Source organism: Calypte anna, chromosome 9, assembly GCF_003957555.1.
Source record: "Calypte anna isolate BGI_N300 chromosome 9, bCalAnn1_v1.p, whole genome shotgun sequence".
Classification (NCBI taxonomy): Eukaryota; Metazoa; Chordata; class Aves; order Apodiformes; family Trochilidae; genus Calypte; species Calypte anna.
The window spans coordinates 7,869,654-7,889,454 of NC_044255.1; the positions used below are offsets into that span (position 1 = coordinate 7,869,654).

Below are 19,801 nucleotides of genomic sequence, written 5' to 3' on the forward strand. Positions count from 1 at the left end.
TCTTTTGTAGACAGAAAGGCCAAATGTTGATTTGGAAATATTTTTCAGTGTATGTGATGTGTTACTCTGAGCTGTGGTTATTAATTGACAGATGTGTTACACTATGGTGGCACTTAAAATGCACAACATGTATTTCAGAAAGCAGTCGTTGCTATAGCAACTTTCTAGTAGGTCACTGGCAGTGTTTTATCTGAGTGTGTGTGTGTGTATGATTTGGCTGTTAATGCAGACTAATACTAATAGAAAAATGAGAAATGTGAGAGACAGAAAGAAAGTAGCCCTTCCCCCCTTCCTGTCCTCTCCCCTCAAAACCGGGGTAAGAGAATTTTTGGGGACAAAATGCTTACTTAGGGCATTGGGTGTTTTGGCAAGAGACTGGCTATCAGCTGCTATAATTAGATGCTTTCTCTCTATGCAAAGATTATAAAAAATAAAAATGCCCTAACTTCATTCTGGTTTTCCTTTGGCATCTTTAGAGTTCAGTTAGGAAAGGAGTGCGTGGTCTGTTCATCTAAAAGCAATATGCTGTATTTATTAAGTGTGAAAATCTATTTTTAAAGACAAAGTGCATCCATATTATATGCTGGAAGGGAGAAATTTGAGAAATCGCTTCTTTTTTCCTCATTTGTAAGATCCTTCAGTAGGTACAATGTGTTTCCACTCCCATTCAGATACAGTTTCCAGGCTCCTCTTCTCCCTTCCTGCTCCCATCCCTTCCCCAGCACTACTGCTGTGCTCCTGTGAATGAGGGTTGAGCCAGTTCAGGGGGCTGAGCCAGACACCAACAACTTGAAAACAATGGGAAAAATCGGTGGATGATGTTCTGAATCCCATCAGTGGGCAGCAAGACAGTGCCAGCCCAGCCCCAAGAGGGAGGAACCACCACAGCTGCAGAGCAGCTTCAGTACCTGGTGGGAGAGCCCAGGAGCTCTCAGAAGGGATGAACATGCTGCTTCCCACGGACTTCTGGCTTTAGTTGGTTCTGAAACCTAATCGAAAGTACCATGCAAAGGAGTCTTTCTAAATTCTTTGTATTCTCTCTGGAATAGTTCTCTGAAAGTATCTTCTGGGTTTCTAAATAGCACTCTGCTGCTCTAATTAGAGAGCATTTCTGTATCTCTTCTGGAGTGACCAGGCTGTAGCCAGGGCATTATTCTCAGGTTTTGACTTAATGCTGCCTTTAAGATGGGAGAAAATTAATTATTTAACATGTTCTAGATTATAATAAATTAAAATAGTGTCAAGGGTAGCAAGTGTTTTATGATACTGTAATCCACTAGGTTTTTCTTAAATTATAGTGCTGTCCATAAAAGAAAAAACACACCCAAGCCCAGCACATGAACTTTGTTTTATGTTAACTCTCTTGTTCTTCTTTCTCCAGAAGAAATTGGTGCATCTGCTGTTGAATCAATATGGTAGAATTGTTCTGCTCTCTGGGTGGGACTGGTGAGAGATCATGGTAAGAAGTGGAGCGAGGACTGTAGGACTTGAGCCTCTCTTGCTACCGTCTCTTCTTTTCCAGTGTCTCCTGTCTCTCCATTCACTTTCTTGCTGCAGGCCAGACAGGTATCAAAGCTACAATAAAAGGGAAGAGCAGGAACATGTAGGCATAGGAAGAAAGAACAGGGATTGTGTTTTTGACAACCCATCAGATTGGTTCAGCTACTGTATAAAACCTCACCCCAAGACTACTGAAAAAGCAAATCTGTTCCATGATGAATTTGTTGTTTGGTTTTTTCCTACCTTCCTGAATAGAAAGACAGAATGGTTTGGGCTGGAAGGGGCATTGAAAGGTCATCTAGTCCAAGCCCCAGTAGTGACATATTCAACTAGATCAGGTTGCTCAGCCCCATCCAACCTAACTTGAGATATTTCCAGAGATGGGGCATCTACCACCTATCTGGACAATCTGGGCCAGGGTTGTAAAAAGTTCTTCCTTTATAGTCTGTTGTAGCCAGTCATGTTCTCTGTGTTTTAAGAACTTGATTTCTGAAAGTGCTAAGTGTTGATTTAAGACCTGGAAAAAACCCCAACCCTTCCTTCATGTGTGGTTTTTTTTTTTTTTTTAGTAATTAAATGACTGTTGAATGCTTTATTAAAAATACTTCTATATACTGTGTACTCTGGAAAAGCTAGCTCTAACTTTGCCCCAAGAGTGAAGGCAGTGCTTATAGACGTTTAAATTTATTTATTTATGTTGTAAGAAGATGGAGGTAGGACCAGAAATAAAATGAAAGCTCATATCTTCCTTGTATTTTGTATAAGTTTTATTCCTAGAAACGTTCCCTTACTTAACTCTTGGGGTTACAGTTTTCAGTTACAACTTGTTCTTATCTCATGGGAGCTCAGAATCTGTTTAAGGAAATGCTTCAAAATATTCCCACTCTTGCTCTTAAAGCCTGGCAGCTTCAAGTATCACTTACAGTACGTATTTTAATTTTATGTAACTGAAAAGAGGATTTTCAGTATCTTCTACAGAAAGTGCAGAAGAGTGTCTGGAAGTTCTGTCACATTCAAAAGTATGATCTGATCCTTACTCTGCAAAAAAACAAAAGCCAAGAAGTGTTGCAGTAGAAAATACCCCCTTGTGTGGATCAACTTCTGGAATTTCCCCTCTCACTGGAGAGCCTCAGCTTCTGGTGGTGGCATTTTCTCTCTTCTCAGTTCCTGTAAGCAGCTTCTTGATTTTTTCTCTTAGCCCATTTTCTCAGCTGCTTTTCCTGCAGCTACTCTGTATTTCTGCTCTACTGGTAGAAATCCTCAATTTCTTTTCTCAGTTCCGTCAAGGCTAACTGTCTTTAGGGACTGGGGTGGGGAGGAGGTTTGGTTATTCTTTTTTTTTTTTTTTTTTTCTATGGGAGAGAAAAGGGTGACTGGAAAAGCCCATGTTCTAGCTTTCCAGCACCACAAGGTTTCCTTTCTGTTTGGAAAATAAAGCATTCTGTCAGTCATGCCAGAAATCTCAATGGCTTCTTTAACAGCATCACGGGACAGCCTTTCCAAGTGAGGCAAGATTTCTTCTTCCTTCTGTCTCTTTTCAAGTGGTCCATTTTGGGTAAAGCATTATCGGAGCTATTACATGAAGAAAACAACTGCATTGGTCCAATGAACTGTTTTGGTAAATAGCTCCTAGATCAAATGCTGTCAGTGTTCTGGGAGAAAGCACTTGACTAGGCTTTAAAGCTAGTAGCAGGAAAAGGAATGGTGCTTGGCTCAGACACAGTCACACTATTTCCATTTTTTGCTTGTCCAAGTAACTGTTCAGAAATCAGAGATGTTCCCATGTTTCTGTAAGTCATTCAGAACACAGTAAAAATAAATTAAAAAAAAAAAAAGAGCATCAGTGTTTGCAATTTACAGTCTGGCTCTACAAGTAAACTGGTGACAGCTTTGCAGTTTGAGTTGTCACTGTATGTTCAAAAAAATGTGTTTGTGTGAGTCAAGAGAGAAACCAATCTTGAAGGGTAGAGGGGAAGAAGGTGAGAAATAAGCTGTTGTATGGTCACTGGGGTCAGCACAGCCCAGTTTGGTTAATCCTGTTATCTTTCTCACTGCAGTAAATCCCCTGGTGAATCTGTGTCTTTCTGGTTTTATTTGGCAATACGTTCAGAAGTTACTGAAGAGCAAACAGCCTGGCTGGATGTGAAATCCTTGAGAAAGGAAGCTGAATCAGCTCATATGTTGGTTTCTTTGTTCTTGCCTTTCCTCATTGTATTTCTCATAACACTTGTCTGTTTTTTCAGTTTGTCCAGTTTGGAACTGGGCTCTCCACAGGTTTCACACAGTGAAATGAGCTTCCATCTGTACAATCAGCATTCCTCTTCTCAGAGCAATGAAAGAGATTTTTTTTTTTTTCCAAGCATTTTTTCCCAAGAAAGTTTCCTTTCTAGTGGATCTGTTGTGATGTGCAAGACACTTTTGAAGTGTGAAGGACAGTTTCATCCCCTGCTGATTCTTCCTAGGGTTGTTGACTGACCAAAATTCACTTTAACACTGAAGGATGAAAGCTTTTCTTCAGGATTATTTAGTGAGCTAAAATAAATCTTCTCAGGTGCTGATTTGTCTTTTCCCCTAGTGATACTTTCATTTTGAACTACTGCAGGGCTATTTCCAATTTTATGTAGTGCTTAAGAATAACTTCTTTCTTATTTCTTCTTATAATTTTCATTGATTTCTTGTGAATGCTGTGTCAGTGAGGTCCTTGGGATATTCTGGTGTGCAGCCAACCCCATTTATCTTTAATTTCATGAGTCCTTACATTCCTTTTTTTCCCCTTGTGTCAGAGAGGAGGCTTGTTAGGTACAGGTAATGTATTTTACAGGTCAGTTGACATTGCTGTGAAAAAGTAGACAAGCTTCTGGATCAAGTATCTTAAGCCTGAAACCAAATCACAGCCCTCAAGCTCAGTAAAAGGGAAAAGCAAAGAATTGCTGTGAGCTCTGCTGCCATGGGGGGAGGATATTAGAATCTCTGCTCTGGGGCAGAGAGATTAAGTTACTTTGGCTGTGGAATATGAAGGTGTCATATCCTAGGGATGGAGAAAACTAATGTGTAATAAAACCACTTTCCCTTTTGAGTCAATTATTTAAAATGAGTGTGAATTTTTCATTTCCAGCCGTGTATTTTCTAACTCTAGGATCAGGAGTGAGAGTTCTTTTGTGTGTATTCTGCTGATAAATTATTATTTCCAAGTGTTTCCTGCTAGCCCTGCTACTTTCCACGTGTGTAGCTGTGGAGAAGTCATCCTGGGGCTTTGCTGGGTGTGTTGTGATAGTTGGGATCTGGGAATTTGAATTTTGATTGTAGTATGAGGCATTTATAGTCGTGGGGAAAAACGTGTTTGTGAGGCCTTTTATTTTTAGCTCCAGCATGGTTAATATGTTCATCGGAAAAATGTGTTTCTCCTCACAAGTTTATTGTGGTGGATGGGTTGCTTGAAGGTTGGAGGATGAGAGGAATAGATTTTAGTGCCTTCTTTTAGGTTTTAGATGTGTCACTGCCATTAGGTACAGGCTGTGCCATTTGTCACAACTGAGGACATACAGGCAGTGGCTGCCTGAAGTACATTTCAGTGTCGTTTATTCAACTCCTTAAAAATGTAGCTGTATTTCTGTGTAGCAGCTTCTTGGGGACAGTTCTCTGTAAATGACTGAAGCTTCACAACAACAGTTTCCCTCACAGCACAGACTGATCTGAGGGCTGGTCTGAGGGTCACCTTTGTGACAGCAGGTGTGTTGGTCAATGGCAGTGTAATGACAGAGAAATGTTTGCTTGGAGTCTTGGTTGAATCTTTTAAATCTCTTTCCTTGAGTAAGCCCTTGGTGATTTTACAAGATCTGTGGGTCCATTCAGTGCCTTTAGACTGAGCAGTGTCAAGATAGGATGGATTGAAGGTATTTAGCAGCTTGCAGGTCCTGGAGTTACGATTCTTTTAAGTTAAGGCAAAATATGGTATCACAAAATGAGAAAGTGGTGATCTGACTCAATACATTTGTGGTAGCTTTGATGGAGGGATGATTTAAATTGTGTCATGGATAGATAATGTTTAGTTTGTCCTGAAGACAACAGGCATGAAGAGTGGGAGGGAGAAATTCTTTAATATATTCTGATGTTTTTGTTTCATCTGTTGTACTGGTATTAAATACCTGCCAGGCTTGTTGGTCTTGGAGAGCAAGTAAAGTAAAAATTTCCTAGGATAAGAGAATAAGGTCACTTAGTTGATTGGTAGAGAACTTGAAACAAGTTTTAAAGGGAAGAGGAATCAAGAAGATATTAAAGAGAAATAAGAATTGCCAGCTTGTTTTCATGATCATCAGGGTTTGGGATCGCTGTAGCTCTTTCTCTCGTGTCTGGGACATGGTGGGATTTAAGGCTTGAGTAATTTTTTGCTGAAAGGCTGCAGTTGTAGATTGTTTCAGAGAGGGTTTATAGCAGTGCAAGACATAGGGTGAAGGGTGTCCCAATCCAATATGGGATTGGATTTTCTCAGGAAGTTGTTGGGGCTGCAAAGTAAGTTTTGATTCTGTAATTATTATATATATATATATATATATATATAATTACTTTATTGGCTTACTTTTCTGGACAACCTCTGCTACTTTTTTTGGCTCTTGTTCAGTTTTCACAGCTTTTTAGGAACAGATATTTGTAATTTAGGAACTCTGGCTAGTGGGTAGAAGAAGAATGTGGAAATTTTTCTGTCTCTGTGGTACACCACTGTTTCATCAACACTTCAGCAGAGTGTCAAGAATCTAGAGTCAAAAGATCTGTTCTACTCTGTGCTCTTTTGAGAAGTCCCTCCTATGCTAAAGCAACAGTGATTAAAAAAAATAAATTACAGAGTTAATTGTTAACTGAAATAATTAATGACTGGAAAAACAGATTTCTTAGGATTCTTGTTGAAATTTATTCCTGCCTTAATGAAAAGCATCAGTGGAACCTCTGTCCTCTTCATGATAGCACAAGTTCACAGTGGTTCCTGAGAGCCACGGGTACTTAGGCTGCCTCACTGAAGAAAAGTAGCATTATGCTGCTTATAGTAGTGCCTACTGGATAGCTGCTAATCCCTTTATTAAATGCAACTGCTCTTCTAAGGAGCTCAGAACATGAAGGATTTAATAATTTTGAACAATCCAGCTACCCTCATGGGCACAAAGGTTGAATTTGAGTGAAAGAGGAACCCAGGCTGGAGGTTAAACTGAATCTCCAACCTGGTAGGAGACCTGTACCTGGTATGGTACAGGAATCCATACCTCTGTCCTGTGAGCACTGCTGAACTCCCTGGGCTGAAAAAAACTCTTACTCCAGGATCTTTCTGTTCCTGGACTGACAGCATTGAAATACTCTCTTGTATCATACAAAGCTTTGTAAGGTTTCTCTCTGTAGTAAGTACGAACTCTGAGGAGAGGCTTTCAGTACCTGAGTCACTCCTAGGTAATGTTTAGAAATCTTCGCTGTTCAAGGGACTTGGATCATGACATGTTTGTAAGGACAAGGATCCTGACAGGTTTAGCAACCTGGAAATCAATGGAGCTGCTTCTCAAAGGTTGGAGGCCAAGACGTGGTTTTCACCTGAGCACTTTTTGGTGGTGGGAATGGTTTAGCATAGTCTTCAACACTACCAACCTTCTTTTGAGGAACCATCATGCCTTCATGTTCTTCTGAGGGCAGGGTAATAAAGGCCTGTGGTCAGGAAATGGGGAGATGACACTTCAGAATGGTCCTGGATTTGCTTCTACCTGATACATGCAGGAGCCTCTCTAGATTTACCTTTTAATACTCTTTCTGCTAGCAGCCATGTAAGCTTACTGAAGTTACTATTTTAGTGACCTTATTTTTCTTGAGCCTTTATGCACATCCTCCTAAAGATCCATAGGAGTACTAGAATCAGTCACTTCACTGAGTTTTTCCTTTATATGTGACTTCACAATGCATGTTTTCTTTGATCATCTGAATAAAATGTCCTGCCATTCCTCTTGGCTTTTCTCATTAGAGTTTCATGTGCAGGATTAAAAAAAGGGCAAAACATCATATGCCCCAAACCCCTAAATCATTCTGAAAGTGTTTGTGTTTTTTTTATTCTGTGTGTTCTGTGATAGGCCTTCCTTTTTTTTTTTTTTTTTTTTTCTTTTTTTTTTTTTTTTTTTTTTTGTGAAAATTGGTTTTCTTGTTGGCAGTTTTCCAGCTGCAATGAATAATAGAACACCAGATGTCCACTGCTGAGGAAAAATTGCAGATGAATAAACACTTTTCTGAGGTAGCATAAAAATCTATTACCACTGCTTCTGGTGTGCCTTCAGACTTGCCAGTGTTCTTGGCTCACTGTGCTTTGTGTGCTGTACAGAGATGGAAATCTGAAGCTTTTGGGACCATCCATGTGTTATTGACCACACCAGGGATTCCTGCCTTCCTCTAGTGTGGATTATTGTGCAGGAAGAAACACTCACTCACTGAAGTGCTGGAGTGTGAATTTAATTGCTGGCTTTAATTTTGATTTTTGTCACACATGGATTTGATTGAGGATGAAGTCAGAGAAACATTAGAAGAAATGGGAGGGGTGGGGATGTAGAAGGGGTTCTCACCCTTTCCTCTCTGGCAGGCACAGTTACTGTAGTGCCATGTTTTCAGACCCAAAGCAGGCTGTGTTCCCAAAGCTTCCTCTTTTTTCCCAGCTGTTTCAGTTTACTAGGAATAAAAGCTTTTCCACCAACTTTGCTGTGTTTGATGTACCTGACAAGTGGGACCCATCTGTTTGGGAAAGAAAAAACTCTTCAATGGTGGATGACTCACATTTTCTAGAGCAAGCTGTGCGTAAGTAGTCATTGTCAAGGGTTTTTTTGTGTCTTACCTGAATTTTCCCTGCTGCAGCATTTTTTCCCTCAGAAAGAGCTTATTCTCCCCCTTTGTTGCCTTTGCAGTTTTTACCTCCTTCAGCCTGGTCTGGGCCCAGCTGTACTCTCCTGCTGCTGAGCCCTCCCTGCCTTAGCCCAGAAACAGATTCACAGAATGGTTTGGGTTGGAAGGGACCTTAAAGCTCATCCAGTTCCAACCCCCTGCCATGGGCAGGGACACCTCCCACCAGCCCAGGTTGCTCCAAGCCCCATCCAACCTGACCTGAGACTGCCAGGGATGGGGCAGCCACAATTCCCTGTGCAACCTGGCCACGGTCTCACCACCCTCACAAGAAAGAATCTTTTTCCCAATGTCCAATCTATATCTCCCCTCTTCAACTCTGAAACCCTTTCCCCATTTCCTCTCTCTACACACCCATGTCAAAAGCCCTCCCCCAGCTTTCTTGTAGTCCCTTCATATATTGGAAGTTTGCTATAAGGTCACCCGGGAGACTCCTCCAGGCTGACCAACCCCAACTCCCTCATCCTGGCTTCGCAGGGAGGTGCTCCAACCCTCTGAGTATTTGAGTGGCTCTGCTCGGGACTCTGTTTCAGGAGCTCTGTGTCCTTATGCTGGGGATTCCAGACCTGGACACAGTGCTCCAGGTGGGGAGCAGAGTGGGAGAATCCCATCCCTTGACCACTGTCTGTGGCATCTTTGCACATTAACTGTGCAAACCCTGAGAGGTTTGATGCCATTGTGTGAGGCTGAGGAGTGAGCTGAGTAGGAAGGCCCTTTTTGGGGGAAGCATTTTATGCTTTGAAAACTCAGCTGTTTTTTAAAACCTTACCCTAAGGTGTGGTGAACACTTACACTGTCCCTACTGGCATTCTGTCTTTTGCCAAATTTTCATTGGTTGCCCAGGCTTCTGTTTAGGAGAACAACACCATAGTTTCTGTGAGGGCAAGATCTCCTGACTTGAAATTTGTCCTGTGGCCTTTTTGATGACTCTCAGTGCTCTTGCATCATCTTAAAAAGATGATCCAGTTTATCTTCTCAAGACTCTGAGTCCTGGAAACACAAAGTGCAGAGAAGCAGAAGAATCCATCTATTCATGCTCAGTTTGAGGACAGTAGAACCTCACTTTCTAGAGCCCTTTTTTGTAGAGAAACAAGATAAACCAGGTACCTCGAGTTACCAAAGAGTGGGTGTGAGTCCACCTGTGCCTGGTTAGGGCAGGCCCCCTATTACCAGGGGGCCAATAAAGGTGGGCCACACACCCACAGAGGCAGCTCAGCTCACTCTGGTGTGAGGCAATGGAGAGGCCAGCAGCTTGTCGAGCCTCAGGAGCAAGAAAGGCTCTTCCTGCTACACTTTTTATTGGGTATTCAAAGCAGGTATGCAGGAAGCTGTAGATGGCTGGTGCTCCCAATGGAGCAGTGGCAAGGAGGAAGTTTTTAATCATTCAAATATTGGACTAGCATTAGAACTTGGGGTTTTAAAGTCTTTGTCTTATGCAGTCAGACCACAATTATTTGACTTGTGACTGATGAAGTGCCCGTAGCCCCCCGTGATCTCACAGTTGTGAATGCTCATTGCTGCAGAAAATCAGGTCAGGTCTCTCACTGGGTGTCTGCAGAGTGAGGTGCAGTTGTGTCTGAAGAGACTGTAAGAATAGCAAAGGGAAAGCAAGCAGGTTTTCATCAATTTTTTTTTTATATGAAATAACAATACTTAGGAATTGAAAAGGAGACCGTTTCTGTTCTTGAGCAAGCTGTATCTACAGTCATTTGCCACAAAGCTTGTGATCAGTCTATTTAGTGGCAGCCATCCCAGCCATGATAAGGAAGCAGTATGTGATAATGTATTAAAAAGCTATTGAAGTAAACAGTGGAGATGAGCAAACAAATTTCTGAGTGAGGTGTGACATTTGAATCCCCTATTCTGTTATATCCATTGTTAAGAGATTGTATCAGCTGTGCTGCTCCATTTTGGCCTCAGTGCCCCAGCACAGGCATGCACAGTGCAAGAATTACCTACTGCCTGTTGGGAATAGCATCAAAAAAATCCAGAACTGATTGGTTTTGGCAGTTCACACTTTTTTAGGGACAGAAAAGAAGGTATGGAAATGTGATGGTATAACTTGGAGAGTTTTGTCATTTGCAGATTTTATTCCCAGCTCTGCAAGAAGTGCTCTGTGTAACCTGTGGGTGCGAGGTCTTTTATTCCTTACTGTGAAGAGCACAGGATGATATCACACACCAGAAAGTGAAGCTTCAGGTTGTTTTTTTGTCTGACTGGGCTGGGCCTTTCTAGGCTAGCAGGGCTCCTTTCCAGATGGTTGGTCCCAGTCCTGCACAAAGGGTTGTTCCTCCCTGGGTGCAGGACTGTGTGGTTCCTTGTGTTGAACCTCAAGCCATTCCAGTATTCCCAGTGCTCCAGCCTGTCTGGGTCCCTCTGCATGGCAGCACAAGCAGCTAGTGTATCAACAAGCTGTCCCAGATGTTGGCTTTTCTTGTTGATATATTTCTGTGGGTTGGGAACTGCAGGTCCTGCTGGGTATTAAGGGAGTACCAGCAACAACAAGGAAACACATATAGGAGAGAGACATGGAATAACACTACCATGTCCAGTTTGCTTTTGAAGGCTGTAGGGGACAAAGCAGAGCCATGCTGCACTAGCCTTGTTGTTCCTAATCATCCCTCCTCCTCTCTCACAGGATCAGGAGCATCACAGGCCACACATCAGCAGAGCTTGCTGTGTACTTCATGGACTGAGGGAACTCACTATACTGTCTACCACCTGGACTTTCAGTCTTGGTTTAAATATATGCTAAAACATCACATTGTGAAATGTAGATTTTGTTTAGAACTTCAATGAAATTGTCTCAAAGACAGGCTAAATAAGCATTGTGTCTTGTTTGGCCTTAAATGATGCTATGTATATTTAACTATGTGGTTTAATTTAGCTTTTGGTTCCTATGCCTTCAGGGTCAATATGGATTAAAATTTATGCTCAAAGAAACACGTAATCCAAAGCAAATAAAGAACTCCTCAGTGAGAAGACATCACAGCATTGGGTAAATTTGTTACAGTGTTAGTACCTGATGACTGTTTTTCTAGTTCTGCAAGATTTAGAATTTATGCTTTCAATTTCTAAAAACTATTTTCACTTTGCAGATGGGATAGCTGAGCAGGAAGGATTGAAGTGGTTGTGCCTAAGGCCATGCATGGGGGTGGTTAAAGCAGTAAAAGGCTGGGATTTATCTGTCTGGCTTGTGAGATCCTTCTTTCTCTCCCACCTTTTTGATCAAAACTTTTGAAGCTCTACCTGCTTCCTCCTCTCAGCATCCTTGCTGGCTGCAGGCCTTTCCCTAGCTGTCCAATGCTGCTGTTGGGCAAGAATATTGAGGGGACAAATCTTCTCTCCAAATTGAATACCAGAAACTTGAGCTGGACATGTCTTGTGCCAGGGTGCTGTTCAACAGCATGGCAAGTCGTGGTGTAGAGCAGCTGCTCTGGAGAAGTCTGCTGCTTATTGATTTACAGCTTGCAAGAGAAGACACAACAGGGAGCACCAAGGGAAAAAGCAAAGCAATTTTTAATGGAAACTGAATTTATGGCATTTAGGCCATAGCAATTAAGTAGCAGAAGATATTCCTCTGTTAGTGTGAGCCAGTGCTTGAATATATTTTGCACATGGATGGGACAAGGTCAGTTGGTCAACAAGGAAAGGGTTTTAAGTGGGCATTTCTCAAGTAACAGCTGTCTTTTAGTTTGGATGTCTTGGGGTCAATGGATTTAATTATGATGTAATTCCTACTGCTGAACTCAGTAGTTGGGGTTTTTTGTTTGGTTTGTTATCATGTAGTTACCTAATTTATAAACAGGTGAGCTTGATTTTGGCTGTTGCTACCAGATAGTTGCTTGGAACACTTCTGTCAGGTTCATGTAAATATTTTTTGTTTTGTTTTTTGACTAAACTACTTCAGCACCAGAGAGGCAAATAAAACAATTTAAAACTGCAAAAAATATAGGTAGCTATATACTAGTGGAAACTATAGAAAATATTGCTGTAATGCAGGCATCATTTATTATTGTAAAATTGTAGAGCCTTTCTTAAAGCTAAGCTCCTGAGGTGCTCACGGAAGAAAAATTACCATAAAATTATCATTACTAGGAAAGATTTCTTTTAAAAGAAATTTTTTTGTTGCTGTTGTTTTGTTTGGTTTGGGGGTTTTTTTTGTATATAAAAACAAAATGACGAAATATAAAACCAAAAATTATATAATGGTCATTATGTCTGCCCTCGTTATTGTGTGTTGTTGAAAATTAGAGGCAAAAAAGAAACATTTCCTGGTTTTCCCATTGTGTTTCAACTGAATGGTCTCTTCTACTGCCTACTCTTCTATAGGTCTGTTTTAAATATGCCAGCGTGAATTTTATGTCATCCTAAAGCATAGATGTGCAGGTTTAAATTGCTGCTAATGTGCTAAGGCCATTGAAATGGGGCTTGAATGAAGACATTGTGGTTTTTTAACTTCTAAAATACAAGCAGTTGACTGCAAGTTAAGGGACTTGTTTAGCTATATTATATTTTAAGTAATTAAAAAATGCAAAAGTGTGCAGTGCTCATCCTTTTTCTTTTCCCCAAGAGAAAGGTGACAAAATGGAAATGTGTCTTAAGCTTTCAGAAGATTTTAGCAATGTCTTAATACTCAGGCTGAATAGGACAGAAAGGAATAGAGTTCAGTTTTCGTGTTTGTGAGACCACCGATTTAAAAAAAAGAGGTGTTTCTTTTATTAAAACCAGAAAAAAAAGAGAAGGTTCACATGTGTAGTCCATAAGGATCAGTGATTTTTCCACAGTTGTCAAGTTTAATTGTGAAACTCAGTTAAGAACTCTGTTCCAAGCACATAAAGCTTTTCATTAGTCACTAGAGCAACTTAATTTTATTTCCAAACCAAGCCTAAGCCACATGGGTGATAATTTAAGCCTGAATTTTGGAAGCAAGTGGTGGTGTTCCTTTGAGCTTAGAGGAGTGTTCCTGTTGAGGGAGGTTGCAAGGCAGTTGTCCCAAGTCCATCAAGGGTTTCTCAGCTTCAGCAGAGTGTCTAGGTTGAGGAAGAAGGAGTTGGTGTCCAGAGCAGGATGGCCAGAGGGTCTCTGTGGGAGGCATGGGAGGGATACAGACAGCTCAGATTGTGGAAGGCTTTATTCCATCCTGTGTAAGGAGGGGGACTCCTTCTCTGGTCAGTCCCATAAAATTGGCAGGATTGTGCCTCTTTTGTAGCAGTTGTGGAAAATATCTCCCCTGAAACACACATTATTTTTCTTGCACTTCTCTAGGAAGCTCGTTTGAAGAGGATGACTGATGCCCAGTATCCTGCTAGAACTGGATAATCTGGAGACCCAAACTGGATATGTTTCCTTTGAGGTGTAGTTAGCAGACACAGAAGAGTGAGTGTGTGAGGGAGTACATTGTACTTGTGGATGTACAAAGCCAAGTTCTTAAACAAAGGGAAGCTGTTACAAAAATGTGTACATCTAATTGTTGCGGCAGTAGGAAAAATATTTACAGAAGCTTAGTCAAAACTTTTCTTCTATTTTAGGATTTCATTAAATATTAACCTTAATATTAGCGTTTTGTGACCACCAGAGTGCATTTTCTTCCAGTTGGACTGAATGTGCCCATTCCAAAGATCTCAGCATTCCCTTTTTGCTTTGGGTAGGAAACCAACTTCACACTTAATTCAGTCTAATGCTATGTTTGTGTTTATGAAGTTCTTGCATGTGTCTGAAATAGCTGCTGAATGCTAGCGAATGGGCATGCCATGGCCCTGTTCAGACCAGTCAATCACATCCTTTAGAACATGGTGTCTCTAATGTAGAAACATTGTTGTGGAAACAAATTCTGGAAGGATGCACAAAGGCATATCCTGAAATGCTGCTGTTCTTGCAGAGCTCAGCCTGCTTGGGTCTTAAGAGTGAAACTGGAGAGCTCTTAAACTACCCTGGTGTGCTGGCTGTGGAAAATTACCTCCTTTAAACTTATGCTGGAGTGGTAATTTTCATTTCAAACACAGGTCTCCTTTGTGAACATTGTGTTGCAACAAGGTGGCTTTTAATGATACAGTAGGAAAAATGGTCAATGTAATGGTAGTATATAGGAAAAAATTAAATTTGGTGTTGAGATACTGCAAGTAAAACTCTTGGTAGCATGAGTAGTAATTATGGGAAGAACTGGTTGTAGTCATCTGAGTTTTAACTGAACTGCAATAACCAGAGGCAAAAAAAGTCTGTTCATGCTGCACAGCTATGGTTTTGGTGAATAAATACTGGTGTGTGTATGTTAGGATGGAAAAGAATGCTTTATGTGTTGTACTGTTTTGCTTATGCTGGTGCAATTTTATTTAGATACTGGGGTGCTAGCCAGGTTGCCTTTTTATGGCTTACTTTTCCTGCTGTCTTGTATAAAGCTACTAGAACACAGAGAAAACCTCATTTACAAACAATATTTAAATAGAAGATATTTCAAATATCCCATTTACAAAACATGCAGTTAAGTCCTGGGTATTCCTTAGGGCTCCTCCACAGTGGTGAGCACCATGCAGCTATTTACATCATTCCAAGGTCTGTAAAAGGGGAGAATGAAACAAATCATTTTAGTTTTTCCAAGACTTGCATTTCCTGAAAGAATGGGATGGCAGTTCTATGTTTTATTACATCAGAGATTAGTGCATCTATCACTCTGTGCTGTTACTTTAATAGTAAAGTCATGTCTGCTGTTGTTGGTCAACTTCATTTGTATCTTGGATGGTGAGATTTTACTACTGGGTGTAGTGGTAGCATAGATACAGTGTAGTTTATTGTTTAAATGTGCATCTTCGGTTGCATCAGGTTAAAATGCTTCTGCTGTCATTTAGAGAACTGCAGAGCTTCTGTAAAATTCAGTTACATAAACCTTTGAACTGTTTTGTCTGACTTGCATAGGTGTAGTTCCATTAAAGGCAATATTATCAGGGGTATTGTCTTTTACCAGTTTTTTACCAGTTTTTTTTTTTTTTTTTTTGCCTAAATCAAAATGTGTTTGATTTTTAGGTGCAGATCTTCTGTTTCGATTTGAAAATAGGAAATACTGTTTCTCATTAGACTAAACTTTTGTCTTGCAAGTTCGGTCTATTGTGTGACCAGAAAATAGATTCCTTAAGTCTGTATCATCACATTCTCTGCCTATGGTTATAGATTTGTTTATTTAAATTTTCTCAGAGATAGTTCTATGTGGTTTTGCATTATTTACTGTAAACAAACATGGGGGTGGTGGCAATGCAAAATAGCTTGGGTAATTAAATGGAATTGTAAAAAGTGAATGCAAGAATATGGTTAAGCTGTCCTGGGGACACACATTCTAAATTTCTTGTGGCTTAATACTGACAATGCTTCTGAAATGACCATTTTTTTTTTTTTTTTTTTTTTTTTTTTTTTTTTTTTTTATTGACTATATAATACTTTGGAACCACAACTAACATTCTTCTCTCTCTCTTTTTCTTTCTTTTTTTTTTTTTTTTTTTTCAGCCTGGACTTCAACATTTCAAGAGAGGTTTCTAAGTAGCTGTCTTGTAATAGCTTTGAGAAGAAGTTCTATGTAGCTCTTACTTTCAAGAGTGCTGCAAAAATGATTACTTCAGATTTGCCAGTACTACAGTGAGTATATGGTTCTCTCTATATTTGAAATCTTCAGTGTTAATTTGTAGATGTGCACAGAGAGGTGATTGCAGATATAAGGGACAAGCTGGAGAGAAGTGCAGATTAGTCTGACAGTTCCAGGTCTCCCATGTTGTCCTATTCTCAAAAACTGTGTAAAAAGTAAAACAAATCTAAAATCTATTTCCTTTAAATGTTTGGAGATGTAACTTCCAATGAAAAGCAAGACAGGATTTTTGCTTTTGTACTTCTGAGTGTTGTGAGACTTAAGAAAGTGGATACATAGTTGAACACATTGGTGTGTTGCAATTGTGTACCCTTTTTTGTTGTGCAAAACGCCTCTGGCTTCTGCAATTGAGAGCAAATGAGGAGCTAGAGAGTACAAGAGGTAGAAGTAAGAAAGGCATTTTAGAAACGTCAAGGAAACGGAGCTCTAATGGGCGCACTGAGTTGACCTTGGCAGCGGTCGGACACCCACCCAGCTGTGCTCTCACTCCGCTTCTCCACAGAACAGCGTCAAGTAAGATGAAAAAGCTCGTGTGGTGAGATAAAGGCAGGGAATTCACTTATCAACTACACCCAGGGGCAAAACAGAGACACAACTTGGGGGAAATTATCGGCAATTGAGTAAGATTTGGCTGCAGGCGAGAAACAAAGTCAGCAACCAGCGCCTGTTCCCAGCCCCAGCGCCATTCTCCCCGCTACCCCTCAGCCCTCCACTCCCGCTTTCCTCTCCCGCCCTCAGCCCTCCGGGGCTCCAGGGCCCGTGGGAAGGCTGTGCCGGCAGCCCCTGCCCCTTTCCCCCCCAGCGGCTTGGGTCATGACCTCCCAGACAGCACTGCCCGGCCCGGGCCCCTCAGAACCGGCTGGAACTGGCTGGAACCAGCTAGAACCAGCATACTCGTGGCAGTGTCGGCCATGAGGCGGCCCCTCAGCTCCTCGCGGCTGCCGCCGCCCTGCTGCTGGCAGAGGGTGTTCGGTGGTTACCTGCTCTTAGAGGGTTTTTTGCTGGGAATAAACGTAGGAAAATCTGAATTATGGCTGGGTGTGAAAGAGCCTCAGTAGACCAAGGCTGAGTGATCGTCCAAAACTAGGATTTCGAGTGCTTTAATGAAATAAATTGTTATTTGTATGACCTAAATAACAACGTGGTCTGCACTTCAGGCTTGTGGCTTTAAAAATTTTTTTTAATGTTTTTTTCCTCATATTTCAAATATTTATTATATTTTTAAAACCTCTCTCAAAGCAAGTTAATTTCTGGGGTGCATGAGGAGGCAGCTGAGGACGGGCCTGAGCCAGGTGAGCAGCACCGAGGGGGCAGCACTGGGGCTCGGAGGGGATTTTTTGTGGAAAAAAGTTTTCTTGGATGATATTTCCCTGGATTCAAGAGGTAAGAATGGGATTGTGAAACATAAGCTGGGAGAACCTGTCACAGCAAGACTGGGACCAGGGATATTCTCATATCCTTAGAAAGTGACTGACATACTGTAGAGTTTAAGGTTAAAAAGCACATAATAATAAATTTGGTAGCTGCACACCAGCTGAAAAGCCTGAGGGCCATTAAAGATGTCAATGTGTTGCTTAATTAGAAGGTTGGGAGCCACCAGTGTCACTCAGCATTGAACAGTGAAAGGAAGTGTATGCTGTGTTTTCCAGTAGAGCTGGAAATCATTTAATGCCACTGTGCAAAGTGTTGGAGAGATATCATAATCAGTAATGTATATAGTTTTGATTGCTTGTAACCAAGACACTTAAAAAAAAAAAAATAATCTCAGCAGGATTTGCCTGTAAAGGTTTTGAGACTCTCCTGAGGGCTCAGAACATAGAGTGGGGTGTGGACGAGGTATTAAGAGAAAGTGATAACCAGTAATTCAGTAGGTAGAAATTTGATCAGACAGGAGTCCTGCTAAGGGCAAAAGAACCTGGAGCAATCTTTGGTCAGGGGGCTTAGCTTTACACATATGTATTTGAAGACCCCAGAATGTAGTTCCATACAGAGAAAGCCAGGTTTTTATTTCTAGCTCTACAATAGGCAGCTCTGAAGGATTGTTACACTCTACTGCTCCTCTGCCTCATTTCTACTTTTTCGTAATGTGTTTTAATCTTTATGGCTACCCCCTTTAAACAAAGGGTCCTAAAGGCAATTTGATACATTAAGGTACCTTGCTTAGGACCATATCAAATATTCCCTCCCATATTCTTCTCTGCTGTGGGAACATGGAAGGAGAAATCAATCTTCAGTTCTTTCTGGAATCAGAAGAGGTTTCAGAATGCAGTGAAAACAGGATTTTACTTACTAGTGTTGCAGATGTAGGGGGAAAATAACCTTGAGTGTATTTGACCTGGGTGGCTGTTATGAGTTTTCTCTCAATGGGATGACTCATTTGCTAGGAGGTGTGTTCCTCTTTAGGTTTTGAAGATCAACCACGAGAGCTGATTCATCCATGATTCATGAGCCTATGCATTTAGCCATTTTTCTTCATGAATGCTTTTCTTCACAAGGCTGAGTCTAGTGGTAGCAATTACTGAATCTATCCCTGGCAGAACCTTGAGCCACCTCAGCAACACTGATTGTGCTTGTATAAGATTTTTCATTTACAAAAACAGATACATGAATGTAGTTTTTTTGTGTGGTATGCTTTTAAGGGGGATGGTATAAGCTTTATAGCTGGGGCTTTATGTAATGAAGAAGGAAGGTAAATTTGATTTATTTTGCAAAGATATAAAATCCACTGTGTCTGTGGAAATAGGCTCTTCAGAAGCATGTCATGGCAAAGGGCTACCCAGTAATCTGTTAATTTGTCTTTATCACATGGTTAAGTTCAATGGATAGTTGTTACTATCTTTGGAAAAGTATCTGGAGTTTTTAGGAGGGATTCTGGAGTTACTGCTGTCTTTCTGTAATCTTTAGCCACCGCAGACACCAGAAAGAGAAGCAGAGTACATTTGAGCTCCTGAAAGGAATCAGCATTTCTCTGCTTTACTTGACCCACCCCAGTGTTGTAGGGCTCTCACACTCTCTTCTGTCTTAAGTTCTCTTTCCTCTCTTGTCATGTCAAAAGTATCTTAAAAAAGTGCAGCCTTAGCCCCACTCTCCTCTCAGCTTCTTGGATGAGACAAGTCTGCTTAGGCCCAGATTATTTTCTCTCCCAGGAGCTTCAGGAAAGATAAATTGTGACGAGGCTGAAGTTCTTCCCTCAGGTGACTGGGACACAGGCACGAAGAACAGGGATGGGATAATTCTGGGCTATTAAGCTGTGGATGACTGCCACCAGATAAATTACTTCCTAGCAGTTCTGCAAGTTGTGTAGGGCATGAGGGAGCTGGATGCTGGCCAGGTGCTCTTCTCAGCCACTGTTCAAAACCTGACAGAACTGTAGGCAGTTAAGAGATATTTTACTCCTCTTCTGGAGGAGTGTCTTCTGTGTCTGTACCCCCAGAGCAGCTCTAAGGCCCTGAGGGGAGCAGTAAGCTCTGCATCTCAAAATGAAGGGACTGGAGTCTGCAGTGGAAGGGCCATTTTGGGTAGAAGTTGCATGATTGAGACAGAATTCCCTGCTGCTTGAAATTATGTTTATTTTAATGTGAAATTAGCCAAGGACTGGAGGTTGTCCTTGCTCCTGTCTCCCTGCTCCAAATAGTGTGAAGACTGAAGGGAGCTTGCTGTCTGATGTTTTCCCCTCCACCCCTTATGTTCTTCGCTGGGAAGAAATCTCCTCTCTGCCTCACATATTGTTAGGGTAAGATGCATTTGGTTTAATTTTAA

At 41.2% G+C, this 19,801-nt stretch overlaps 1 protein-coding gene across 1 annotated transcript in view; it reads left to right on the forward strand.

The window, feature by feature from the left end:
• STAG1 (stromal antigen 1) overlaps positions 1 to 19,801 on the forward strand; it is a 160,399-nt gene that overhangs the window by 21,673 nt on the left and 118,925 nt on the right. The window contains exons 2-3 of the mRNA XM_030456265.1: positions 15,907 to 16,035; positions 19,677 to 19,775. Coding sequence (XP_030312125.1) covers positions 16,007 to 16,035; positions 19,677 to 19,775 — 128 coding nt within the window. The 5' untranslated portion in view covers positions 15,907 to 16,006. The remainder of the gene's footprint in view (positions 1 to 15,906; positions 16,036 to 19,676; positions 19,776 to 19,801) is intronic.